Here is a 27,015-nt window from a genome sequence, read left to right on the forward strand (position 1 = left end):
AGAGCCTCAGTGACTTGCTGAAGTGCAGCTGTATTTCCTGCTGGGAAATCAGAGACAGTTCCAACTCTTGCATACTCAGAAGTTCTCCATTCATGTGGAACTGTTGCTTCAGGACACCCATGGCTTTATTTGTTCTTTGTATCCCTGGACAAACTTTGAGGCACAGGGTAGTTCTGGGTGTGAGCTGGAACAGAAAGGACGCACCAGAGAGTGGCAGCTGATGGCCAGAGCTCAGTGGGGTGTTAGGGATCACATCTCCAGCAGTGCTGCACTAATAAACTCCACATCCAAGCAGTGTATCCAGCCATGCCCTGGGAATGATGGTAAATGTAATCCCTAACTGGCTGCAGGCTTTTATAAACACATTTGCATGTCTGGACACACTTAACTCGGCTCCAGTCACTTCTCAGATCATCGGGTTCAGCTTTCCACGTCTTCCACCCACAACTGGTGCCAGATTCTTCTGCTTTGATACATTTAGTATTAGAAAGGGAAAGAATACTTACTTGCAGATAAAAATATGGATAAAAAGAATTGTTCTTTAACACACAGATTCAAATGATAATGTATGAACAGCCAAATGATGGGGGCATCAGAAACACCACCAAGCCAAGGGGCTCTTCAGATTACAAAGCAAAGCTTAAGAAGTGCTCTGAAGTGGTGATGTGCAATTGCTGCAAGGAGAAGACACTCTCAAAGGATTTTTCACCCTATGCAAGGACTATAAAACTGGGGTAATTTTGAGACCAGGTTCAGCTAATTTCTTGAACAAAATGTTTAAGAAGCAAGAGGGTTTTTTAATATAATATATATATAGCAAACACAGCACTTGCATTAGAAAGATTTCTCCTAAAATGGGAAGAGCTACCACACAGGAGTGAGGATTGCACAGCTCCTGTGGTTCTTGATAGCTTCACTAAGTGGCTTGAAATGGCTTCCCTAATAACAGCTTCTCATCCCACTTGAAGTTACAGACTCGTTTACATACAGGTCAAGAGAAGACACCTTGAGTAGAATCTCTCCCAAGCACAATTTAAATAAATATATACCTGTATACAGTCTATGGAAAAGCACAGTACATCTGATGTGCAGAGCTCACCTGGAATCCAGGGCGGTTCAGCCAGCTAAGGACCCAGCCAAGCCCCCCTCCAAACCTTTGAACATCTCACTGAGCAGCAGGCCCACTCCCACAAAGCACAGTCCTGCCCTCCTGCTCAGATCACAAGAAGGGTCTCCAGGGAGCACCTCAGAGGTGTCGAGAGGTCTGGACTGCACAGGTACAGTCCAGCCCATCATTAAAGCAAGGCCCACCTCTCTTGCTAATCAAAACTGCAGCACAGCCACTGGCAAACAAAAAGTTGTGTGTAAAAGCTTCAAAAAAGGAGTATATTCACTTTGGGGTCTCCAGTTACAGAGGCAAAACCCATCCCTGAAGGAAATACTCCTGTGAGTATCCCCAGTCACCACTGTCTCACAATGTCCAGGTTCCTCTCTCTATCGGCCTCCACAGGATTGAGCTGGGCAGCCCCTGGGATCTGATGCTGTAGATCTAAAAAGGAAAGCTGGAAGAAGGATGGATTCCCAAATACGACAGAACCAACTGAACTTCTCCATGTCTGGAGAGGAAAATGCAGAGCGCTCTGGTGCCACCATGTGAGTGACTGAATTGGAAGAAACAAAAATATCACGAGAAAGCAACACTCAAAACACACTGAAGGGAGCACAGGAGCCTTAGGATAAGCTGCGCAGGGCAAAGCTCCCTTGCACCAGACCTGCAGAGTTCCTGCAGAGAGGTCTTGGCAGTTCAACACCTGTGGGCAAATCCTAAATGCTCGAGAGCTTATGGGCAGGAGATGGGCTGAAAAACCTGCAACAAGACCTCTTCTATCTTTCTTCTACTTGAAGGAGCTGGACTTTGAACACAAGCCTGGCAAATAAGTGTGATTACATCAAATGTGTTCATCCTTCATCTGTCTCATCCTTCCTCGTCCCCGTCTGCCAGCAGAATTACCTCAGCAGTCTCCAATATTTGACTATTTACAGGCCAGTTTGCTTTTCTCAGCTGCTCTGACCTTGTTGGAAAGGAAGCACTGGTGGTTTGCTCACTGGTGCCTCTGCAGTGCTCTCAGCGATGTGGAGACTGATAGAGAACCTCAAATTGGGTGTAACCCTGCAAAGCCAGGGCCAAAATATTACTGCTAAAGTTTCTCAGCTCATGTTTTGAAAATTCTTTGGATGCATAAACAATGTTGTCCTTTAACAGACCAGGCTGTAGCACAGAAGGGGTTTGTGCTCACCAACCCAAGTGCACAGAGGGGGAATATCATGGTGTTTTTACCATCTGTAGTAGCTTTAGTACAGATCAGCAAAGAGCCATCAAGGGATTAGCAAAGAGCCACAGCAAAGGAAAGCCAGTCACAACCCCTGACTACCTTCAAATTGGACACCTCAGCTAATCAAAATATCTCTTAATCATATAAAATTTCTCAGCAGATAGTAAGAGTAATAGCAAAAGTTAAGATTTATTTAAAGCTGATGTAAAAAGAATTTTCCTGATGGAGATCTGAAAATGATAAACACGACAAAAAGGATATATTGCAGAATGAATTACCACAGACTGAAAGAGCAGCCAGTGAAAACAGTCTGCATTTAGCTGAGAAGCAGCTTTTTGGAGAAATAAAGGGATTTTGTGAGCAGGCAGTTCAGCAGTGAAGTTCAGCACTGTCAGACTAGCCCCTGTTTATAAACATTATATATTTAGTGTTATCTAAATAAATCACATAGCAGTGGCTTTGCTCTCACCTTGTGTGCTAGAAAAAAAAGTAGAAATAACAGAAATAAACAGAAATAAGAGAAATAAAAGAAATAACAGTCACTGAATCTCGAGCCTGAAACTTGAGCATAAACCAGCCATGCTAAAGTCTGAGACATATTCACGATCCACAGCCATGTGAGTTAACTGACCATTTTTATAAGTCTTTGCAGGGGTGACACAGCACTCTGGCTGTACTGTGTGTTGTATTATGTGCTGTACTGTCTCCCACAAGGCAGGACTTTACATGGGGTCTCTTACACAGCCTGTCACAGTCTCTAAATTGATTTATTCCATGCTCAACAGTACCCCTCAGTGCCATGGCCTGCTCTAGTTTACCAGCAAAGACAGTCCCAGAAATGGAAGATGCAAACACTGATAGCATTTTGACAAAGTCCCTTGACCACCTAAAGCTGAGCTGAGAAAAACCCCCTAACCTGTTCTTCTAGCAAGAATAACTCTCAGCCTGATACCCCATGATGGATGACTTGATGTCTGTTCCACCTGGCAAACCCAAAACTCTCCCACTGGCTTTTCCTCCAGCCTTGTGCCTTCCAACAAACACTTCTGATACTCAGATACACAACACAGACACCTTCAAATTGGCCATTTGGTCTCAATTACACTGAAGCCAAAGTCAGAGCTTTATGTGCCAGAGCATCAACCTCTCATCCACCACTTAATGATGGTGACAACCACAGCAAATCCTTTTTCCCCACTCAGTAACTCTGATTGCTGCTACAAACACCTCTATCTAATAACATAAGCAGCTACTTCTTTACTTTCAAGCCCTCTCCAGCCTTTCTTTACTGCCAAGAATCAGCCTTGCTAGGCTTCCAAGTATGTTTGCTCTTCCTCTCAAATTGACCTTTTCCCTTGGCAGGAGTTTCCTCCTCACACAGAACCATTTCATTTTGCTCTTGAGCTCTTTCCCCACAGTGCTCCTCTGTTGGGGTGTCACCAGAGATAAAACACAACAAAGATAGTGAAATGCAGAAATACAGGAAAGGAGTCCAACACCTTTCCTGCACAAGTTATCTAAAAAATTGGGTTTGGAAGGTATGAAACACCTTCCAGTGTAACATCACTTTGGCAAACAGCACTTTTATAATGATTTGCCTTATGAAAAGATTGGCTACTGAGTTGTTTTTCCAATCTTTTCTCACAGCACTTCAACTCAGAAACCAGAATTTAAGTCCATACCTGCTGAAACCATGGACAGGAATTTTTTGTAAATATATTTGAGATTTTGCTCTTTTGTTTTGATTTTTCTGAGGAGAGCAGAACACGCAGAGAGCATCAAAAAGCTCTGCTACTTAGCAAGCACACCTGCAGTTACAGGTTTGACCTCAGTTCTGAGCTTCTGGAGTGAAATTCTAGTTTTTTCAGTACTGTGTCAAGCATGGAAGGAATATGCACTTTTACTATTTATAAGGCTGCCAGTAGAAATTAGGTTATATTAACTATATATATACATATAAAGCAAGAGTTAATGTTTTCACACAGAAATGGGAAATATTCCTACAGGTACCTGACATGCCATGTATTTAGTTTCATTTTTCTTAGTTTTTATACAATTTCACCTGGAGTATCATGTCCAATTTTGTCCCTGTTCCAAGCTGTAGATCCCCTTTGAGAGACTCTGAAGTGAAAAATAACCATTGCTTCCTGAATTGTCCCAGGATAGATGGCTCTTTTCTGTTGCTAGATGTTCTCAGAAGACATCAATATATATTTTTTAGATTAAATCTGATGTATTGCAACAACAAAACAATCAAATATTATAAAAATTGTCATTTCTGCTGCCAGTAGCAGCACTGATATGACAGTTATTCAGTTGATTTTCTACTCCAGTTTTCCATACATACATTCTATAAGTAAAGAAAACCTTTGTTTGCATTCACCTATTGTGCAGTGGTTGCCTTTTTTTAAGCTGGTTTGGTTCTATTTTAAATAAATTTAATAAGATGAGCAACAGGACTTGTAAATCAGAACATCTGGTAAAGCCCTGCAATCTGCCAGACAGTCTTGTGCAAGAGTAATCGCTCCAACTAAGTGTTGTTTGCAATGCTCTTTAATATTATGCCAGACACAGTGATCACATAAATGTAAAAAGGATGGAAGTAACATCATATCCCTGAAATCATCACCCAGTGCCCATATTTTCTGAAGCTCACATATGAATCACAAGCAAACTACTGTCCTGGCAGAAGCCAAAGGTCCCAGAGGGGTAACATGCCTGATGTTCACAGGGGGAAAAAGAAAGGAAAAAGCAAGATGGAGCAAACCCTGCAGATTTATCATGTTCTTTGCTGTCCAAGTGAATGCTCATAGATTAACTGAGACAGTTAAGGGTGAAAGGATTAAATTAAATTGCTTTCATTAACAAATACAAGGTTGGAATGGACTTAAAAGAACATGACCATAATATGATTTATGGTTAGACCAATACAAATATTTCCTGTCAGTCAACAGTTACAAGGAAGAACTAATGGCAAATATTTACACTTTCTCACTCTTCACTATTTAGTGATGTGATTTTGCTGCTTTTAAATCATTCTGTGTTAATCTAAACTGATGTTTCAGGGAGATATTTTTTCAGAGAGATCATCTTTGTCATTAAGGTACAAGTTTAAATTTTTAGCTTTCATTTCAAAACTGGATTGAAAGATGACCTGGTACTGTGATCAAGATGCTCTAACAGCAGCAATAATAATCTACTTAAACATTCCTCCTGATACAAAAAAAACCCAAACCAAATCAACAAACCACTGGTTGGGAAACTGTTGAGCAGCAGGAATGAATATTTTTCACAACTTCATATGACACAGAAAGCTGCAGGTGCTACACACTTTATCTTTTATGACTACTGTAATGGGTTTTCATACTCTTATTCTCATCAAAACTTGCTTAAATTTCACAATTAGCAAGAGAAGCCAGTAAGTGAAGCAGAGGGTTCACAGAAGTGGAAGGACAAATTTCAGAGGGGCGACTGAGGAGTTCTCCTCCCTCACCCTGGGTACCCCAAACCATGAGAAAGATGCGACTGCCCCCCGCAGAAGGACTGAAGGGAAACACTGGGGCCATTGGTGATTGTGCTCCAGCCCCAGGAAATGACTGTTGTCACCTCTCCATGTAATTATGTCATGGCAGATTTCTCCTGCCTGCCCAAATAAGACTCTTGAACAGATGGCTGCGATACCCGACTCAGTTACAGTGAAGTAACGTCTCCGGAACGACTGTCCTGCTCTGCTGCCCTATACCAACAGCCTTCCAAAATCACACCAGGGCAGTGCCACAGCCTCCACTGGACTGTTCTCCTCCAGTGACTGAGGAGAGCCAGGGAAGGAACTCCTGCCTCACTGAGGTCCCTCTCCCACCTTGTTCAAAACTGCATCCAACTCCAACTCATTTGGTCAGAAAGCTGTTTCAAAACCTCAGTGATACAATGTTTAAGAACCTTACTCTAGCATAATCTTTCTTAAAAACTGCTTAAAACTATTTGACTTTTGTCTGCTGTTGGTAAAGGTTTTATTAAACTAAACGTTTAAATAATTCTCCTTCAGTCCCCGAGATCGACCTCTGGAGGTATTTACACACAGAAATCAAAGCCTTCCTTTGCTAGAATTAACAAACTAAACCTCTCTATGCTTTCCTCTTGCATCTTTCCATTGCTTTATTTATTATTGCAGCCTCTCTTCATCTGTCTTAGTGCCAGTACCCTCAGTGCCTTCAGCACAGCCAGCCAGCAACACTCACAGTATTCCCTATCAGACCATGGGGCTCAGTTAATATTTTTAGACTACTTTCTCCACTTTCACTGAATCCAGGCCCTGAATTTCTGAACTATGCTGGTCTAAATGTCACCAGAAAGCTTTCAGCAGCACGTCCCAATAATGGTGAAGTTTTATCTGGCCACATAGTTGACTTCAGTGAGTAACCCGAGCCCCGAGGAGCATTTCACCAGGGCGTTACCATGAGGTAACGAGGAGTCATCAGCCCCAGCCAGAGCCCTGGAACAGAATGTTATGAGTGTAACATCCACCTGCAAACGGTGCCAAACTCTGCAATCTTTGCACATTCCACAGTAATCTCCCCCAGCCCCCCAGGATTCCCAAAGACAAAAACACACAAGCCTATCTGCTGGCAGTGAGAGCCATTCCCGGTCCCTCCATGACTGAGTATTCCAGGCAGTCCCTGCTCCTGCAGTTTGGTAGCTGGTCACTGAGGCCAAATTCTACTTCTCTGCCGTCCTGTGTCTGCAGCCCAGCCCATTCCCATCAACACTGGCTAAACAAACCACTACATCATCTCCACCAACACTGAGGGATTCATCTGTGCTCCCAGAGCCGCTCAGTCTCTGCTGACGGCCTCCAGCATCTCCTCGACCTTCACTGCTCCAGGTCCAACCTCCCTCCTGCTCAGCTTCTCCTTAACGGGGCATTTAAAGTTCACCTGAACTGGCCCAATTTGTCACTGGGTCTAATAATGCAGCTGGTTAAAACACAAGGCAACCAGCACCACCATCCCCATGTATTCCAGCAAACTGAGGGCAAACAAAAGGGCTCATCCCATATTCACACCACCTAAAACCAGGAGAGTCGGGTCCCAGTGCCAGGCTGTCCTTCCTGTTTCCCTCATCAAAAATACCAGAAAGAACCACCACAATGATCTCAATAAACCTTCAAGACAATATTCAGTATTTGTATATATTCTGAACCTACTTATTTTCTGTGAAGTTCCTGGGAATTTAAAAGCATTGCAAAGTTAAAATTTATTATACACAGAGGGGGAAAAAAATGCTTGGATGTTTTGTGGTTTTTCACTAAAAGATAGTAGGCTGGAATACATGACAATGACACCTATTATTTTAGGTATATATTTTACTGATGGAAATAGGATCATTTAGTAATTATTTGTTGCAAGGTCCTAAATGAAATATTTATCATCACATTTATAAAGCACTGCAAATAACTGAGTTTTCCTGTTTGTTCCTCACTCTGCAAATTAGGCACTATATTTACACATTCTTTTGCAATGTACTTCTAGGAATAAGTGTTCAAGCTTCATCAGAGGTTGAATAATGTGCAAATTTGTTCTGTCTTCCTTACAGAAAGTGACATAAGCTTGGAAAAATATCCTATATAATACTCTGATTTTTTCAGAAATATAACCCTTTAACCTGTCCTATTCTCACAACTCCAGTATTTGGATATAAAAGTCACTGTCATGCATTAAGAGTAAGCATCAAATGGATTTGGAATTTAAATATTTGTGTCTTAAACACTTTGCTTGTAAAACTAATTTTACTCAAGCACAAGTCACAAATTTATTTTTCTCTAGACTCCATGGAGCTAAAAAAAATTCATAGAAACAGGTAAGAGTATGCAGTACAATAACCCAACTGAAAAGGTCACAAACTTCTGCCCAAAATGTGAGGAGCAGCACCTTATCTCTATTTATAGTTTACAACTTGCTAGTTTAAACACATCTTATAATTCCACATGAGAACAGGTTCATTTAGTTTAAATGCTCTGTCTTCACAGGAACTCTTTCTTTATCTGCTAACCCAAGTTGCATTTTTCAGGGCATTCTGAAACCAATTTCCCAGAATTTGACAGACTGTCTGCAGTCCCATTGCTTCAGTTTCTCCATCCTTACCCCTTTCCTAATAATTGTTCCTGTTAATAGATGTCAACTCCAAGGATTCTGAAGATCATTTTGAAAGTGTGGAGTTCATATCACACTTACATGAAATTACTTTAATGTAAAAGTTAAAATAAACATTCAGAAGGAGTTGCTGTTCTCCTAAAAAGACTTGTGAGTTTGTAGCACACCCTTAATTGAAATATATGCTATGTTCTTAGATACTTGTTGTGCCTACTTGTGGCACAGCAGCGCCATTCTTCTTCTGAAAAGAAGAATAAAGGAAAAAAAATAATTAAAACATCAAGAGATCTGAATTTCCATTGAGCTTGGCATGAAAGGCTAAGCAAGCTGCTTCCCTTTCCAACTCATTTTCCTTTCAGTGGGTTCAGAACTACCAAGAACTGATGATCAGGTCACCAAGAAATGACCATTGTAGCATCTTTCTTTGGGCTGATTGTCCTCATGAGGCCCTCACATTCATCTGAGAGCTCTCACTGTTATTTCACTTCATGATGTCGTCCCTGAGCTCCCACAGGAGTTGGGTTTGGCATCTGTTACACTGAGCTTTCCCATAAAATGTCTGTCCATCCTGTTCATGTCTCATGTCCTGGATTTGACAGCAGCAATCATTGGTTTGATTCATTCACTGGAGCACAGGCAGAGCAGGGGCTGTAAAGTCCCTTGTCAATATTTCAGCACACACACCTACACTCACTCCATGCTCAAGGTTTTCCCTCCTCAGCAGAACAGGAAACAATTCACAATATGCCACTTTGTTAATGACAGGATGTCTTTTAAGCAGCACAGTGGTTATATATTGTTATGATTATGCAAATTCTTTTCTTTCCAGTCTGACTGAGCCTTCATTAAATTTGTTTCTCAGGCCCAGCACCCATAAACACAGGAGAAATGGTGTTTTCTTGTAAAAGTATTTTTATGTCAACCCATATTCTTTACCAACATCCCTAGGATTTTCCCTTATTTTCTGAAAACTGACTTTGAGCAAAGGATGTTGACAATTCCCTGAGCCTAATCCTTCTGGAGTAGAATTGTCTTAAGGGTGGTGCATTATTTGTGATTTTCATCTTCAAACCCACTGCTTTGCTCACAAAAGCATATGACTCACTCTGAAGAGAATAAAAGAAGGCTGCCTGTAAGAAGTCCCATCCTCCAGACACATCTCTGATGATGATGTGCGAAAAATTAGATTGTTACATCCACAGGGTGAGGACTTTTTCTTGTTTGTTCTGAAAAGCACCTAACAGACCCTGGTTATGATGCAAATTATGAAACAATTGTAACTGAAAAACCTGATGTACTCAGGAACACTGGCTGACACAGCCACATATGAAAAGAAGATACTGGCTGCCAACTTAGGAGTGCCCAGCACAGGAGACCCTGCAAAAGAATACTCTCTCAGGGGCAGAAAAGCCATGGATGAGACTGTCTTTGGAAGAACAGAACCTTGTAAGGATGACCTGCTACTTCCCTTAAACACCTCTCCTGGCATCCCCCTTGCAAATGCACCTCCTTCCTCACTCCAGAATCCAACGTCCAAAGCCTGTTCTAACTTTTTTTGGGGAAAAAAGAGAAGAGATTCTTCCCAGTCTATGCTAGAAAGGGAATCCTCACAGTCCAGTCAAGGCAAATAAGCAGTTTTTTGTAACTAAGCTTTTATTGCAGGCAGGTATTATCTATAAACCTGTCACCCCATCAGGGAGTGATGTAAAATCCTCGATTCTCTACACACTGGAGAGATTTTCTTCTACTTGCAATTCTGATTACACCTCAGAGTCCCTCAAAAAGCTGAGTTAAAGAGAACACTGTGCCAGAACCAGAGTAGGCCATGTTTGGTGACAGTGAGCTGCTGATTCATCCTCAGATGCAGGTTACAGAAAACACAGGAATCTGTTGCCAGACTTTGGTGCCCTGTCCCTCATCCTTTCACAGTGATGCCCACTGAGGTGCACAAACCTGTCAGATGTACCTACACCTCCATGCTGGGCCTTGGGGAAGAGAAACAGGTCTTTTCCTGCTGCTAACTGGAGATTAATCATGTCCCAGAGCACAGCAATGGAGAGCCCTTCCACTGCCTAGACATGCATCATGTTCATATCTTGCACAGGGGGTGAGGGAGTTGGGATGGAAAGATGCTTCTGCTTTCTTTTTCTGGGAACATGACAGGGATTTGCTGGCTCTTGTTAAGGCTACACTTTGTGATGGGTTTAGTCTAAGCCCTGGGAAGGAAAAGTAATACCAATAACAGCAATCAATAAAATGGTCTCTGACACTGTGATTTCCTAACCATCAAACCAGACTGTAATATACCCATCTGTGCAGTAAAAAATACTATTACATACTTCAACTTTGCATATTTACAGCCAAAGATTGACATCAGTGCAAATTATGGCTCTGTAAAGCACACCAGAAAACCAGAGTCCTGGGACTTCAGACTCCAAACACGAAGGCAATCCCCAGCTAAAACTGAGGGACAGATGTGTCAGCAGTGGAAAATCTGCAAACTTCACCCCAGAGCCTACACCAGAGAGGGCTCCACATTTCATAATCTTATTTTATAGCCTCTAACCCTGAGTTTAAGTACCAGATTAGCTTTCTCCTAACTCTAACCCCGTCTCTGAAGTCCCCAGATAACATATATATTGATGTGCTGAATTGTTAAATCCTTGAAACCTAAATCCAATCTTCTTTATAGCCAGAGGTTAATCCTTCTATAAAAGTAAAACACGTGGCTTTGGGTCATGTCTGCCCACATTTTTTGGTTCTTAAAGCTGTAGATGCCTAAACACTACCTCCAGCTCACATCCTTAGGCAAACTTCAATTACAAGAACAAAGCCAGTCTCTACAGTGAGTGAGTGACATGGGAAGCAACAGAAACACACAAATATCTGAAAATTTAGATTGAAACATAAACTGAACATTAATGAAATACACTGAAGTGCTATTAGTAAGCATATAGTGAATGTAGCCATAAATCTTAATAGAGTGGACCCCTGAGTTTTCCTTTGGATATGAATTTCTCCAGTAACACAGAATAAGATCTTCATCAGTCCTCAGCCCTCCTTTTAACCTCTTAATAGCTGAGCTTCAACATGAGAAGCCCTGAGCTCAAATAAATGCTTAGTAATATCAGTATATTGATCAATCCCTAAAGGGGCCCTGCCAGATCCCTCCCTAAAACTGGACACCACAAAGTTGAATTACTAGTCCTATAATCTAACTTCCATTCAAGTCATAAACCTAATTTGAAGTCTAGAAGGGGGATGAATCATTTAAACAGAAAAGCTGCCAGCCCCCTTTTAACTCTTGGGACTTTTAAAATGTCAAGAGCTCTTGACTCATCTTTCCAAAGGCTGACCTTGACCCCAGCCTCAAGGAGGGATATGGGGACTAATTCAGATCCCCAATCCAGACAGCTGTTAATGATGGCAGTCCATGCTGGGAAGGAGAATTTTTAGGAGAGGTAAAGAACTTCACTCCCTACCAGAAGGGAGCTCCTCCCATCCATGCTCACTGCTCCTGTGCCCTTGAGAAACAGCTAATTAAGTGGACATTCAGTTTGAGATTTCTAAAATCTACTGCTCAGTTCTAACCTCAGACATAATTATAGACAAACAGAGGTCAGTATCTCCTGATAAAGCAGAAAGGTATTTGGATGGTAAACAACTTAAATTGGGGGTTTTAATTTCTTTTTGCCTCATTATTGCCTCAGCAGATCAGCTCAAGAATCCTGCCTTTGCTGCAGATCACTCCTGTTTCAGATCAGCGCTGCACAGTCTCTGATGGACACAGCCTTGCTGAATAATTGACATTCCTGCCCTCATTTTATTTTGTGGCAGAAAATTCCTGCTATATTCAAACTGCTGAGCCTCAGTCCTCTGCTCTGAGCTGGGCAGTCACGCTGTGCTTGTGCAACTCTTGCGGGAGGATCAAGAAGAAAACTGATTCCTCAGAGGCAGAGTTCACGTTGAAAGCACTTAAAAGAGAATACAACTATTTCAAAGGTCATTGAAGCTGAAGGGGAAATGAGAATTTTTCCATGTCTTAAATACCTTTAGCTTTGCCAAAGGAAAGGGGATTTATCATGCTGAGACAATTCACACTGCCAAACACCCAGGCAACCCTTGTTCACTGTAGGTGTCTTTTAAACAACAGAATCCTAATAGGCAGAAGTACTGAACATTTCAGACTTTTGTAAAGTCATGAATGATCAAACCTAGGCGTTTTCAAGAAGAAAAAAGCAGCTTCCACAAGCCTCTGGCAGCTTTACCCAAAGCTTTCTCCACTACCATTAATATATAGTATTCAATACTGCCAAGAGAGTTTTTTGTACATTAACTTATTATTTAACCACTGAGACCTTCCTGTTGAATTCACATCAGAAGTTACTGTTCAGTTCTCACTCTGAAGTCAAGCAACAGCAGCAAAGTTCCAATAAAGAAAAAAAATTAATCTTCTCAGAGCACTGTACATTAAAATCTACTTGATGTACATGATGTACAGTTATACTGATCCAGAAAGGTTTCCCCCCTTGAATATACACATTTAAACAGACAGTTTTCCCTTAAATATGTATGAAATGAAAGCTTGGAAATGTGTTAAAAGGATTATTTATAGTAGCCTGAGTGTGATGTCTAAGAAAGATGATTCTTCATGTTACAAGAAAATTACTTCATACCAAGTCTGAAAAAAAACCCTGTCTGACACCTTTTCACTGCTAATTTGCCAAACTGAGGGTGTTATTTGTCAGCCATACAAAAAGTGGTGACTCTTTCTGGGAGTCTCTAATGGTCCCGAAGGGGTAATGAAGTAACTAATCTGAAAGAATTTGCATCTTTCATTCACAGATTCACAAATTAGCCTGTGCTAATTCAGCTGCTACTGTTTAACTGAGAATTCTTGTTTAACTCACTGTTTCTTATGTTATAAAGAGACATATAAAAATTCATGCTCTTACCTTTCTCATGTTCATTTTCTTTATTCTTCTTATTCTCTGCCATCCTCCACATTAATCAAATTTTGTATGATTTTTTTTCTTCCTATAGTTAAATTTCATTTTCTTCCAGCTATGATTCAGCAGAATTAGCCCATACACTGTATGAGAAAAAAAGAACAAACAATGTGGAATGTACTTCATTTAGTGAGACATTTTTATGAAACAGTAGTCACTTTTTGTCAGGCTATCTGGATCCAAAGCAAAACCCATTTTACCAGGCCCAAATTAGGAGAGGAATAATTCCTATAGTGGGAAAGAAAGAGAAGTTGAATATTTCCTATTTAGTAAGGTCTTGTTCTGCCAGACGTCCTCCAAAAAATTTTCCCCTGTAACTTTCTGTCACTAAAATCTGCCCTGTTGTATGAATCAGAGCACAGATTCCATATAAAATGAGACTCCAGCCTAGCTCAGATAAATCCATACTCTAGCTTTGGGATGCAAACCTTTAAAATTCTCTTAGAGGAACTCATTAGGGCCCACTGAGAAATATTATGACAGCAATAAAGTGATGGTCGTAGGGCCAAGGCTCCAGACAAGTCCAGTTCCATACATCCTCCCGCTCTGCAAGATCCTCAGTAATATCTGCAGCTGGACTGAATTTAAAGGCTCTTCTGGAATAAAAACAGTTCTCCTACTGATTTTGGTAGTACTATAAAAATATCCCAAACATGCAGATTCTATCTTTCATCTTCCACCCATTGTGATGGGCTCACCTGGTATCTCTGAGAGGATAAAATGTATTTCCTGAGTCTGATTTTTCTCTCTACTTCTTGCTATTATACAACTCTCTGAACTTTCTAGGGATTGTAAATACAATAAATCTGTATTTACATCAACTGGATGATGCATGTGAGCATCTGACCCTTATTACAGCAGCTTGCTACCACAGAACTCATTGCAATGATACTTCTACTCATAAATCAAAGAAAAGCAATGGTGTTAATATTCCTCAGTCTTAGAAGTCACTATATTTAAGTGCTCTTCAAAATTTACTTTTTTTGGTTACAATTAAATAAGATACGCCACTAAAATGCAGCCAGTTGTGCATGGAAAAAACCAACCAACCAACTGTAGAAGGCAACACAAGGAAGCATCTGAGATCAATTAGCAGTTGTCCCAGAAAAACCTATTGCCATCCCATGCCCTTCCCACATTAGGGCTTCTACCTCCTCTACATCATTCTCTTTTCTTGCCCCTTCAAGACCATAACCCTGAAAATGTGTCAGTCCTTCCTGCAAGACCAAAAATTACCTGTGATTCTTGACAGTTTTTCTTAGTAACTCATTAAATGACGCTTCCAGCACTCTCATTTAGCTTGCAGTTACATCCCTGCTATGATTCCTGCAAAGTTAAAGATGAAATAAAAGTTCACTACTCAGGGAATGTTTAACAGGCCAACACTACTCCAGCTACCTGTTCTCTTCCCTTTCCTCAGCTCAGTTTCTCTGTATCACTTCTGGGACACCCCAGCAGATCTCACAGCCAACTGAGTCCTCACAGGCATTCAGAGCACTCCAAGGTAACTTAGTTTTCATAGGAAAATTAAGGGATATTTTGAGGATACTGATGGGTTCACAGTGGGGATCAATGATGGGACTGAAAAAGCAATAGGGCCTCTGTCAGACCAGACCCACATTATCCCTACAACTGTTTTCTGGGATGTCCCTGGCGTACATTTTCCATGTGATCCCAGTGCACATGAACACATCCCAAACCCGCCATCATAAATGGGACTGACCAATGTGCTCTGGAAAAAGCCCAGGCCTGAAAAGGCACAGCCAAGTCATGGGCCTCAACTTAAGGAATGTTAGTCCAGAAATCAAAAATAACAGCAATAGGACTGTAACTGGGATGATCTCAGGACATGAACAGAGCAGGGGTTGTAAGGAAAGGCTTCTTTTCTACCCTTTTCTTTTGAAAAATGCGATCAACTACTGAAGTTGGGAAATACAGGTAAGATAGCTGAAGCAATGAAATCAGATGAAAAATAGGGTTCTCTCTTTCTGGTTGGAGTGACTAACCACAATATTAGGTCCCTTGTGCTACTTCAAGACAAATTAAAATGCTGGTGAAGCCATGAATCCTTATTCACTCGTCAGGAACGTAATGAGTCCTGTTTCCCTAAATGCAGCTGAAATAAAAATAAGGAAATGGGACATTTTTTGCTTTCCCTATTTCATAGCTCTGTTTCAGATGGAGCTCAACCCACAAATGGTTGGGATGTGTCCCCACCTGCCCCTGCTCCACTGTTCCTCTCAAGGCCCTTCTCCCTGGCACAGTAACCTTGGCACAACAGCAGTGAGCACACTCTGCCCAGCACGAGTGCCCTGAGAGTATTTCTTGCCACCTCCCAGAATCCATAACAATAATTTAAAGCAGGATTTCAAAGTCTACCCCTGAAAACAAAGGGAAGAGCAGCAGAAGCTGGTCAGGATCCAGCCCCATCTGACTGTGTCTGACCACACTCTGTGCAGTGCCCGCAAAGGCACCACCTCAATGCCACTGTGACACTACAATTTAAATGTGTCTTAAATGCTGCTCACTTCCCGTTGATCCACTTATGGAATTATTTTCACTCAAAATTTGCAACCCCACGTCACCTCTAACAACCCAAAAACTTAATTCACAAGAGAAATGAACCAATGCCACCCTACCAAAATGAACGTATCCATAACACAATAAATGAAGCAGCCAGTCATGACCACCCATATTTCAAGTTGTGTATGGACCTAATTGTCCTTGGATGACTTGAGTCTTGGCATGTTAACAGAATACTTTTGATCTTCTGTCACTTTTTATTTACTACTTTATATAGATATTTTCACCCCAGGTAGCCAGCCTGGGACTCACAGTAGCACCAGCTCTGGAATGATGGAAGAGACAACAAGTCTCCTCCATATCATGGATATCAAAGCAAGGATATACTCAATAATGTAGTCATAAATGATTTGCTTTATCAGATTATAAATTAATTAAGTTATAAGCATTTTAGTACTTTTCTAGGAAAGCTGTCTCATCATGTTGATCCTATTTAGCTCCTCTAAACAGTACTTCTTCTCCAGGCTTTAAATACCTATAGACAGGCACCTTTCTTCTTAAACCTGGGGTTCTTTATCAAGCTTACAGTCAGCTCCACTGAAGACAGCACTGCAACTCTTATTATAAAACATGTAATATACATTTCTTTTATATATTGCCTTGAACAAACCCCATGAAATCTCAGAGCCTCCCCTTTTCCACAAAGTAGAGCAATAAGTACTCCAGTAAGCACACAATGCAGAAAGGCTGAATGAAACTGTCTCTATAGTGATAATACAAAATTAGAAAGGAAATCTAGCATAAAAACCCTAAAGCTGCACAGTCATTGGACCGAGTGAGGGACACATTCAAGCACATGCCTAAACCCACTCCTGTTCAGAAGTGTCTTCTTTACTTTCCTTAAGAGACCTGTGCTCATTTTAACTCCTTTCCTCAGCTGGGATCAATGTGTATTATGCCATATCTATTATTTTGGGCTAACAGAACTATTTGGGATTCAAGTAATATTATAAGACAGAAATATGGAAGTTCTCAGGCCTTTAGTGCAGTTTCTCATACAGTTTCTCTCCCAGGCCCTGAGAGTCAGGACCATTAAAGGTTTCAATTAAAACCTCCTTTAGCTCTGAGAGCTACAAGGAACCACTTCCAGTATCCTTGATCTGGAAACAATAAACACAAAGACCATTGGAACAATTTAAGGCTCTTTCATTCATTTTTGATGTGTTACGTGTCAGACATTCAATAAATGTGAGATTTGACTAAATTCTTTGATTTCTAGCCAACACCTTGGCAACATTTCCATTCAGTTCAGGGAAAAGCACTACATTTTCAGTGTAGGATTGGTGAATTACTTCTGTCTGTATGAATTAGCTCCCACAGTTTTTTGGAGAAGATACACCAGCAGTAGCAGATAAAGTTGCACAATTTCAGGCTACTGTCACCTAAGGTCTGTGTGACAGGAAAGAAAATACCTTCAGCACTGGCCTGGGATAATTTTTTATTGCTCTGCAATATGCTCTGAGTCCTTCCAGCTGAATTCAGGACAATTTGTTCACTTCACTCGGTAATCAAAATGTGTTTTGGCTAGTAAGTCCCTATTTAGTTTTTTCTGTAATCGTTTTTCTTAATGGGAGTATTTTCCAGATGTTGTGCTAGTCCAGTCATCCAGGACCTCTTCCAACTTCTGTGGAAAGTTTGCTGTCATAAGCTGTCATCAGCGGTTGGGTTTAATTTGTCTAATTAGTGACCCCCAGCACAGTTACAAAGCAATATAAAAGGCATCTGGAGCATCCCTGGGAGCAGACACACTCCCTGTTAGGTAAGTGTTACACTGATTTCTATTCAGAGCTCTCCTTCAAAAGGAAAACTGAAACAGAAAACTCAAAGTTTTCCTTTTGAAAGATTTACTTTTAGCCTATGCTTCCATTTGTTATATTTGACCACTAATATTTCAAGAATACAGTAAGGTTTATAAAATTATGTTGTTTAATAACTAATGTTCTGTACTTTCTTTACTTTAGATTTATATTTATCAGTATTATAACTTTACAAATTGTTGAGCTGAGGTATACTCATGTTAGTAGGAAAAGACTGACTGCAGCCTTCACATAATAAAATTCTGCATAAAATTACTTCTGTTACTTGTTAATAATGATTTTTTTATAGTCTTAGTACAGAATTTAACAGCTAATCAACTAATAATCAAGAGAATTTATAGAGTAATTCTAAATTACCAACGTGGCCTTGAACAGTTTTACTATTTATTTTATGTTTTTATCAAACTAGTATTATATAAAAAGATAGGCACTGCATTTTTTTTTATTTATGGACTAATTGAATTGCACATAGTGACATGAGATTATTTCTTTTCAGGAATGATGTCGTACCTGAAAGTAATGATCATATGGAACATACTTTGCATATCCCTGGTGCTCCTTTCACTGTCCTTGATTCAAGAAGTGTCTTCTCAAGGTACTGTAACACACAAAGCAGAAGGGAGGGTTTCTAGGATATCTGACACACACTGAGAATGCTCCAAAAGCATCCTTATAAAAATACTAATTTCTAGAACCTTATATTTATTCAGTCAGGCAATCTGATTCAGTTTTATCATCAGTGAATATTTTCATAAACAAATTTGAGTGCAGCATGGTCCTCCTTCTAGGAGGAATTACATAAAAACATACATGGAATGCAAACTGCATATGAACCAGTTTGTTTTTCTATAGACATGTTCTATAGATCCCATTGTCCTCACACTGACAGTTTTAGCCCCTGTGATTTGCAGGATAATTCAAGGAAAATCTGAAATGACAATATCCACATAAGTTGGTCAGAAATATTTCAGTAGGCTCGGGGAGAGGAATGTCTATACCTTGCTAAGTGCTTTGCTATTAAATGCACTGTTATTACCACCACTGAGGCAATTTTGGGAATCATTTGTCTAATGATACAGATTTTTATTTACTCTCCAAGCTCTGTAATTGGTTTCTTACTAAAGTTGCACTGTTGTTAAGAAGCAGAACTTGCAGCCTGGCCAGTCCTCTGCAGTTCTCAGGTAGCTACCAAGTTGTTATGGGGATAATATTGTGTATTCCTTGCTGGTTGAAAATAATTTATTACTACTTGCTAGCAGAAGGGACAATATCGTGTACGTGAGCAGCTCACCAGGGCACAGCAGATGCCAGATGTGACCTGCTGGGCAGAGCAGGCTGACACTGAACCCTTGATAATTGATGGGAGCCTTCCCACTGGCTTCAGCAAAAATCAAGGCTCTCACCAACAGCAAACTAAACCATTCAGGCATTTTCCTTAGGAGTAACTCTGTACCTTACAAATCATAAACTAAACTAAATTAGTGAATGAAGAGGTATAATATTTTGGACTTTCTTTCCATAAGGGAAGAAGGGTGCAATTCGTAGGGCACATATCATAAAGGAAGGTGTCCATCTTCTTTTTTTAACTCCTGTATTAAGGGCCCATTAACTCCAGTCCACTAATGTCTCCAGTTACTCCCTAGTCCCACTTTGCTGTTTGCAAAGAAGTGGTAACAAGCATTATAACTACTTGCTGAAAATCACAATATATGTAATTATTTGTTATCCCGTGGTCTTCCTTCATACACACAGCTGTGGAGTGTGTGCTGTTAGAAACTGTCTTTGGTGTTGTGTTACATGTTATTTGTTGTTATTTCCTCGTGGTTCCTCAATGTTTCACATGATTATCTTGACTCTGTTTGAGCTTGCTGATTGTTCAGCTTCTTTGTTTGTATTTAGGGACTCTTCACTTGTGGCCCTGCATGTTTCGTTTCCAGAAGAAGCTGTTAGCATGTCACGTTAGCAGAGGTTTTGCACAGGAAGGGGATTAGTTGCAGGGCGAATATCTGGCAGTAGAAGGTAGCAAAGCACTGCCAACCTTGAATGCTCACAGTTTGAAAGCAGACCCCCTGATGTCTTGCTTTTCCAACTGTAATCTGCACCATATATTATCATCTAGCATTTGCCAGCACTGCAGCAGTCTGGTGGTAAAGCCATCGTGGGATGAGCTTTTATATTAGTCTGCTAATAAGTAATCTCTTAATTAACAAACAGACAATACTTTGGAGAAGGCTGTAAGACTAGATCCCAGCTGTTCCTAACCTCAGTGTTGATACCAAATTCTTCTCTGACAGCAGGAAAAAAACAGAGTGTAGAGGGTAGGCAGACTTCAAAACTCCCAGTAGAAATGGCTCCGGGGATTTGTATTTATTATGACAGTGCTCTCCAGCTTGCAAGCTAACCTGATTAGGTTTGGTTATTAGGAAGAACGTTACCAAAAGTGAAAATCAGACCCCTAATGGGTCTGCCAGGGAGAGTTGTGCACACTCACACCTATAACCATAGCTAGGGTGAATTAAGATGGAAAATAAGTCAGCAAAGCAGCAAAGTGCCTGGCTGATGTGCTGCCTAAGGTAAAACTGCACAGGCTGGTTTGGATGCCTGTGGCCATGCTACAGAACCAGTCCCCAAGGATTCATTAATTTTCAGGAGAAACAGAGTAAGTCAGCCCCAGGGGAACCCCCCTCTAACCTGAACACATGCTCCTGCTGGTCCACAGGCTGGCTCAGAGCAAACCTCTGCTCCACACACCTCCAGGAGGGGGCACACCAGGCCCTCAGTTCCTGCAATACCGAGGGAAGAAAGCACATTCTGTAGGGGAAAAAGAGAGGCTTTACTCCTTTGCGGCCCAGCGTTCCCTTAGGCCCCACTGTGGTTTGGCAATGCTTACACCAGTGTTGTGTGATTTTAGATGTGTCGAGCTGTACAGGGAGATGTGGGGCAGGGTATTCTAGAGAGCATGACTGCCAGTGTGATTTTAACTGTCACCACTACATGGAGTGCTGCCCTGACTTCAGGAAAGTCTGCACAGTGGGTAAGTTCCCAAACACAGCCAGTTCCTCTCCACAAAATCCCCCTCCCAGCTCCCCACCGCACCAGGTCTCCTCTCTGAATGCTTCAATGTTTGTTAGTTCTCTGTGTCCTTGTTCCCTCTCATACTTGTGTTGTTCTCCCCCTCAAAAACTCTGGGATAACCTCTCGCAATCCCAAGAAAATTGCGTATCCACAGGTTACTCCCAAGCAAAGGATTTTGCTTTTTACAACGGCAGAGTTAGGCAAGAGGGGGTGAAACAGTTTACTGCTTGTTTTTTGTTCCTTCGTGCATTTGTACTGTATCTGTCTGTCTTATTAAAAAAAAAAAAAAGGTGGTTAAAAGCAAATTCAGGATTTTGCAGGGAGAAATTCTGGCACATTCCAACTCAAATTTAAGAAGTACAGATGCTGTAGGGTCTAACCCAAAGCCAGAGGGTGTCCTTCCATGGACAGAAATTGACTCTGGATCAGAACCTTGTATGGAGTTTGCAGGAAAAGATGGTTGGATAAGTATTATTTTATGCTTTATATATTTACAAAACCATACAGTGTAAATAAAGACAGGTATTGTTTATTGAGAGTTAAAAACCATTTTCTTGGGAAGCACCAATGTCAGAAATATCAGTTATTTGGATAACTACAGTTTGTTACATTACACTGTAGTTCCAGTAGGATTACAGGGTGACATAAGACTTCTCAGATCCAGCAACACGGGTCGAGTTTTGTTCAAAATGCAGACACAGCGCTCCCTAAAATTCCACTTCTGCTGCCCTGACACACACTGGAAACACTTTGTACTTCAGTCCTCCCCATCTTCCTTTTGATTTGTGAGGGAACATCAGCATTTCTCGTAGCTGAAAGTACATACTGAGGCACTTCATTATGTAAGCTATTATTGTGGGTTGGATTCTAAAGGTCTTCTGGCATCTACATAACGTTTAATCAAATATTTAAGGCTAAAATCTTCCCTGTTCTACCCTAAGTCAGTGAGTTCAGGCAAGCACAGTAGGTGTCATCCTGAAAGGATGCAGGCAGTTTGACTAAAGATTGCTGCCCAGTTAGTGTGACATCAATGTTAACCAAATTAGAGAAATGCCAGACACCATTTATGAACAAAAACTGCCCTAACATCATAAAATAAAAACAATTCTCACCTGTGCATGTGGAATGAACCCAGTGGCATCAACAGACTGACTCCACATCTACAGTAATCAAAAGATGCTCAGAATATGCCTACACGGTAATCCTCTTTAGCTAGATAGTGATTTAATTGTAAAACATGATTTTGTGCCCTGGGTGTCACAGAGACAATGACTTCAATAGGGATTTATGTACAGAAAGTACTTTTTCTGAAGTCTGTAATAGCTGTGCACATCTTTCCAAAACAATTTGGTCATTATTTGATATGAAATAGAAGCACTGTAGTGACTGAAGTTGTCAGAAGTTCACCAATAATGAAATATTAAACCCATGTGGGTATTAATCATGTCAAAACATGGTAGATACTCCTTCAGCAGTAATAATTTAAGAACTGTATTAAACAGTTCTAGTCACTCTGGGTACCTTAGTTAACTCATTCCCACAATTAAGCTACACCTGGCCAGACACACCAGGTACACTTGGCTGTGACCTGATTAGGCCAATTATTTTTCAGAAGTGCTTTGATATACACAGCACTCTTGATCCAAAGTGGTACCTTCATGAACACCTTTTTGCAGACCTAACCCAGAATTTAAGTATAATTTTGAGGTCACTGCTCTGTGGTGAGGGAATGGAAACCTCCTACGGTGGGACCTGGCTAAAGTGAACACGGGGATCATGTTTCATTCCACCACAAATTTGAATGGTTTCAATACACTGCAACGTGACAGCCCAGTTCTGGCTGCACGGCCTGATCCAAACCCCGCAATTCCACAGACAAATCCTGGATCAGACCAAAACAAGCACCTGATTTTATGGGGCTCTTCTTTACGCCATCCAGAGCAAACGACTTCACTGTAGAAAGGTCCCAGCGTTGAGCATGAGGTAGACAAACATCCTGACTCTGCTGCTCTGCCTCGTGCAGGACTCTCCTGTGAAGGACGGTGCTTTGAAGCCTTCGAGAGAGGACGACAGTGTGACTGTGATGCCGACTGCGAACGATACGGCAAATGCTGTCCAGACTATGCCAAACACTGCAAAGAGGGTAAGAAACTGCTTTATTACTGTGTTTTTCGAAGAGATCTTTAAGTGGAGGTGCTCTGCTTTCTCAGAAAACAAACTCTGTGGGCTTCTTAAGACATGAGAAGTTAAGGATAACAAAAAAAAAAATACTGAAAAAATATTAAAATCTAATTTCAAAGATAAATTGGCCAATTTCTCAAGCATGGATGCACTATGGACACATACAGGTAGATATACTGGAAGCCATCACCAACACATGAACATGTTTCATTTCATCATGTTCTTAAACATTTTTTAGGACCACCTACAGACCTGGATTCATTTCTGTGAGCACCCTTGGCAGATATGCCTGGCACTGGGTCACTGCATTCACAGACCAGACAACCTCCATGGCAGCCAATTCCCAAAGCCTGCGGGGTGACAAACAACCAGAGTTAGGGATTATCATTTGGTGCACTGCACCCACCACTCCCAGTCCCCAGGCACTGGGATAGGGGCTTGGCTTTGCCATGCAGTTACACAGTAATTTAGACTGAAATAGAGCCTGTACTCAGCATTTTTGACTGAATGTCTCGAGGAGGATGAGTGTCTTGGAAGTGTCTTGAGGTGAATTTCCTGCCTTTGAAGTTGTTTAATGTCTCCCTCTTTCTGCCGAGTTTAACACACCCAAACACTCACAGAAGACTATTAAATCATTTCTCTTTTCTTCAGTTCAAATATAATGAAAAATTAATCAACTGTTCCTAAACTTAGAGAGTTTCTTCTGTATTTTATTAAGCTCTAGCCAGCCTACCACTGTACTCAATATTTGAGTATTTATATTATGTGTGAATAACTGAGAAACCTGCTAAACCTCTTGGAATAGATTTGCTGTTTCAGCATCCTCTCAACATTTTGTTCTGTACAGCAAAGCCAAGTGTACATCATCTGTCTAGATATCACCATTACCTTCCCTACCCTCCAGAAGCCCCTTATCCCCTGAATACACACCTGCACAGCTGAGGACTAACCAAAACATTTCCCTCCACCACTACTGACTCCTTTGAAAGCCAATTCAGCTCCCAAAATGATTTTATTCAACAACTACAATTTTTCTCCCTCAATAAAAGCTTCAGGATATAGTCCAACACCCAACCTTCCTTGCTTTGAGTTTGCTGTGAAAATAAATCCTTTGACACCATGGTCATCGCTTTGAGACAAAAAAATCCCATTTATCTTGTCAAAAGCTGATTACACACACCTCTGGCAGTTACCAACTCCTTTGGCTGGATAAAAAAATTCAGCCAGTTCTACAAGCCTAAGCTAGTAGCTCATTTCCAATTGTACAATTTGACCCAACAATTAATTACAAAATGTTATCTGGCTCTTACTGGCTGCAAGTGAAACCCCACACACTTTTCAGAGCTGGAAAATCTGAACACAACTTCTTGTTTCTCCTAAAACTCAGCCTACTAGAAGTTAGCTTAATACTGATACCTTGTGTTTTTTCTTTGGTCCATGCCTGTCTCCTTCAAGAAAACTATTTCTATTGAGATGTGTCTCAAAAAAGATCATTTGTGTAGAATTTTCACATCTGAAGAACTACAATGTAACTGAATCTTTAGGGGATTATCAAAGTAAATGCTTGCTTAATATGACAACTCTTCAAGTTCCACTATAGTGACTTAGTCCCAAGTCATCTGTAGTCAAAAAAAAAAAAAAGACAAATTTTCAGAATGTAGAACTCCATTCAGAATTCACCTTTTTCCCACCTCAAAATTGCCATTAGCCAAGAATGCTTCACCTCAAATTTCTGGGTAAAACAACACTCCCATATGTGATGAAACACTTTGGGATCCAAAGGGTATTTTTGCACTTTTTCATATAAATAGCAGTGTAAAGAGTCCTACAGATAGGAAGAAACTTGGATTTATATGGAAGATGATCACTGACATTTTGTAATCACTTTCTTCTTAGGCAGCTGACACCAAGTACCCACAAAGAAAAAACAATCTGTTAATGAGAGTATTTATCTCTTTCAGTACACACAGAAAAGCCAACCCCGGAGACGCCCCCAGAAAACAAATCAACATCTAAAAGGTCATCCACCGATGAGGAAAAGCCACCAGAGGAAGCTGCGGAAGGTAGGCAAGTGTATGGATGAAACAGGATGGGCGTTACCTGAAGGAACATTAAAGACCATTTTCCTGCTCTGGAAATAGGAAGCCAATCCTAGACATTACCAGACAGTTACCAAGCTTGGAACCACTTGGTTTATAAACTAATTACCTCACTGAGCCCTCAGGATTTCGGAGAGTTCACCCAGCACAGACGGTGGAGGGTGGTGATGTCTCCGGTGTCTCTGATGGATTTTCACACACATCTTCCCAAAATGTGTAACAGACCATTGTCAGTTTTGGACAAGGTCCATGGCTGGAACAGGAAGGGTGTTGTATTTTGGGACAGTGATGAACTGTCAGGACCAAGGCAGGAAAATGTCCTAGCAGGTTTCTCTAGCTTTAATCAAGCCAGGCCTTATGCAACGTCAGAGAACGCTTGATTTGTTTTTTTCTGACTGGAAAATATGTTGCTTTGCTGTGTTCTTTGGTATTGTGTTTCAGCACTTGAAGTGATAACTCAGGAGATCAGTTTGAACTTGAAACCTAAAGTAACAAGAATGAAATGAGACTAGAAGTCAGTACTGGCTGGTCAATATTTTAACACACACTCCCTTTTGTTTTTTTAATTGTTTTAAATTTGGAGTACTTATGCTTCTGCTGTTGCAATTTCCTACTAAAAAAAAGATCAATATACTGGGTTAAATGCAAGAAAATTAAGGAAATTCAAATAACCATTAGCAGAATGCCAGTTGGCTTATGGTATTTCAGATTTGCTGGGTGGGAGTAAAACCTATTCTGTAATGCTCTACTCATACTAAACACAAAACCCGTGTGAAAACAGAGCTAAACAGCAAAACTTCAGAGAGAGAATACTTGAAGATTGAAATGCAGAAACATTTACTGTTCCTTTTTGCTGAACATAAATAATTTGACCCAAGTCAATGTAACTATATATACAAGTAAAGAGAATCTTAAAGTCATAAATCACAAAGAGGAAAACCATCCAAGATATAAAGATACAGTAGGAGATACAGTCAGGGCTCTGTATTCAGGAATTATTTTCCTCCTGTTTCCCGACCTCTCTCCTCCAAGTTCAGCTCATCAGTGTAAAGTTATATTGAAGGACAGTGGAATAAATTAAAATAACAGACTGAGAAGGGCAGTGCCTTGCTAGAAGAACTGTATTTCACAGCATGGAAAAGGCAGGAACCACCAGGCAGCCTCAGCTACAAGCACCAAACCAAACCCTGCAGCGTGGCCCCTGGGGCAGTGACAGCTTAGCAAAGGGATGAATTCAACTGAGCCAGGCTGCTGCACAGTCCCCCAGGGACCATAGGGACTCACATGGAACCCGGCCCAGGGGAGTTTTGCCCTTCTAAAAAAATACAGTTATTCGATAATACTACCTATTGCCCAGATGTGCAATAGATTTATACACCACAGCCACATGCACAGCAATGCCAAAGGCTGAAACTCGTTTGTATTTGTCTTATAGATCCTGGCACTGGACTGGAAAACCCAGAGACCACTCCTGCTCCAACTACAGAACCAGCAGAGACAACCCCTGCAGCCACAGATCCTCCGACTACCCAGACAGAGCCGCCCACCACCCCAAAGGAACAGGACACAACCCCAGAGGCCACCGAGGAACCAGTGACTGAAGAAGACCCTCCCACCACGGAGAAGCCAGAAGATATGACCCCAGATGCCACAGAGGAACCAGTGACTGAAGTGGACTCTACCAACATCCCCCCAACAGAAGACGCAACTCCTGAGGCCACCGAGGCACCAACAACTGAGGCACCAACAACTGAGGCACCAACAACTGA

At 41.1% G+C, this 27,015-nt stretch overlaps 1 protein-coding gene across 1 annotated transcript in view; it reads left to right on the forward strand.

Annotated features, from left to right (window-relative positions):
• Positions 1–18,392: 18,392 nt before the first annotated feature.
• Positions 18,393–27,015, forward strand: part of LOC113977954 (proteoglycan 4-like) — a 9,365-nt gene continuing 742 nt past the window's right edge. The window contains exons 1-5 of the mRNA XM_027704518.1: positions 18,393–18,486; positions 22,990–23,109; positions 25,109–25,210; positions 26,682–26,803; positions 26,834–26,971. Coding sequence (XP_027560319.1) covers positions 18,393–18,486; positions 22,990–23,109; positions 25,109–25,210; positions 26,682–26,803; positions 26,834–26,971 — 576 coding nt within the window. The remainder of the gene's footprint in view (positions 18,487–22,989; positions 23,110–25,108; positions 25,211–26,681; positions 26,804–26,833; positions 26,972–27,015) is intronic.

Source organism: Neopelma chrysocephalum, unplaced genomic scaffold (genome assembly GCF_003984885.1).
Source record: "Neopelma chrysocephalum unplaced genomic scaffold, ASM398488v2 Primary Assembly neopelma1_281, whole genome shotgun sequence".
NCBI classification, from domain to species: Eukaryota; Metazoa; Chordata; class Aves; order Passeriformes; family Pipridae; genus Neopelma; species Neopelma chrysocephalum.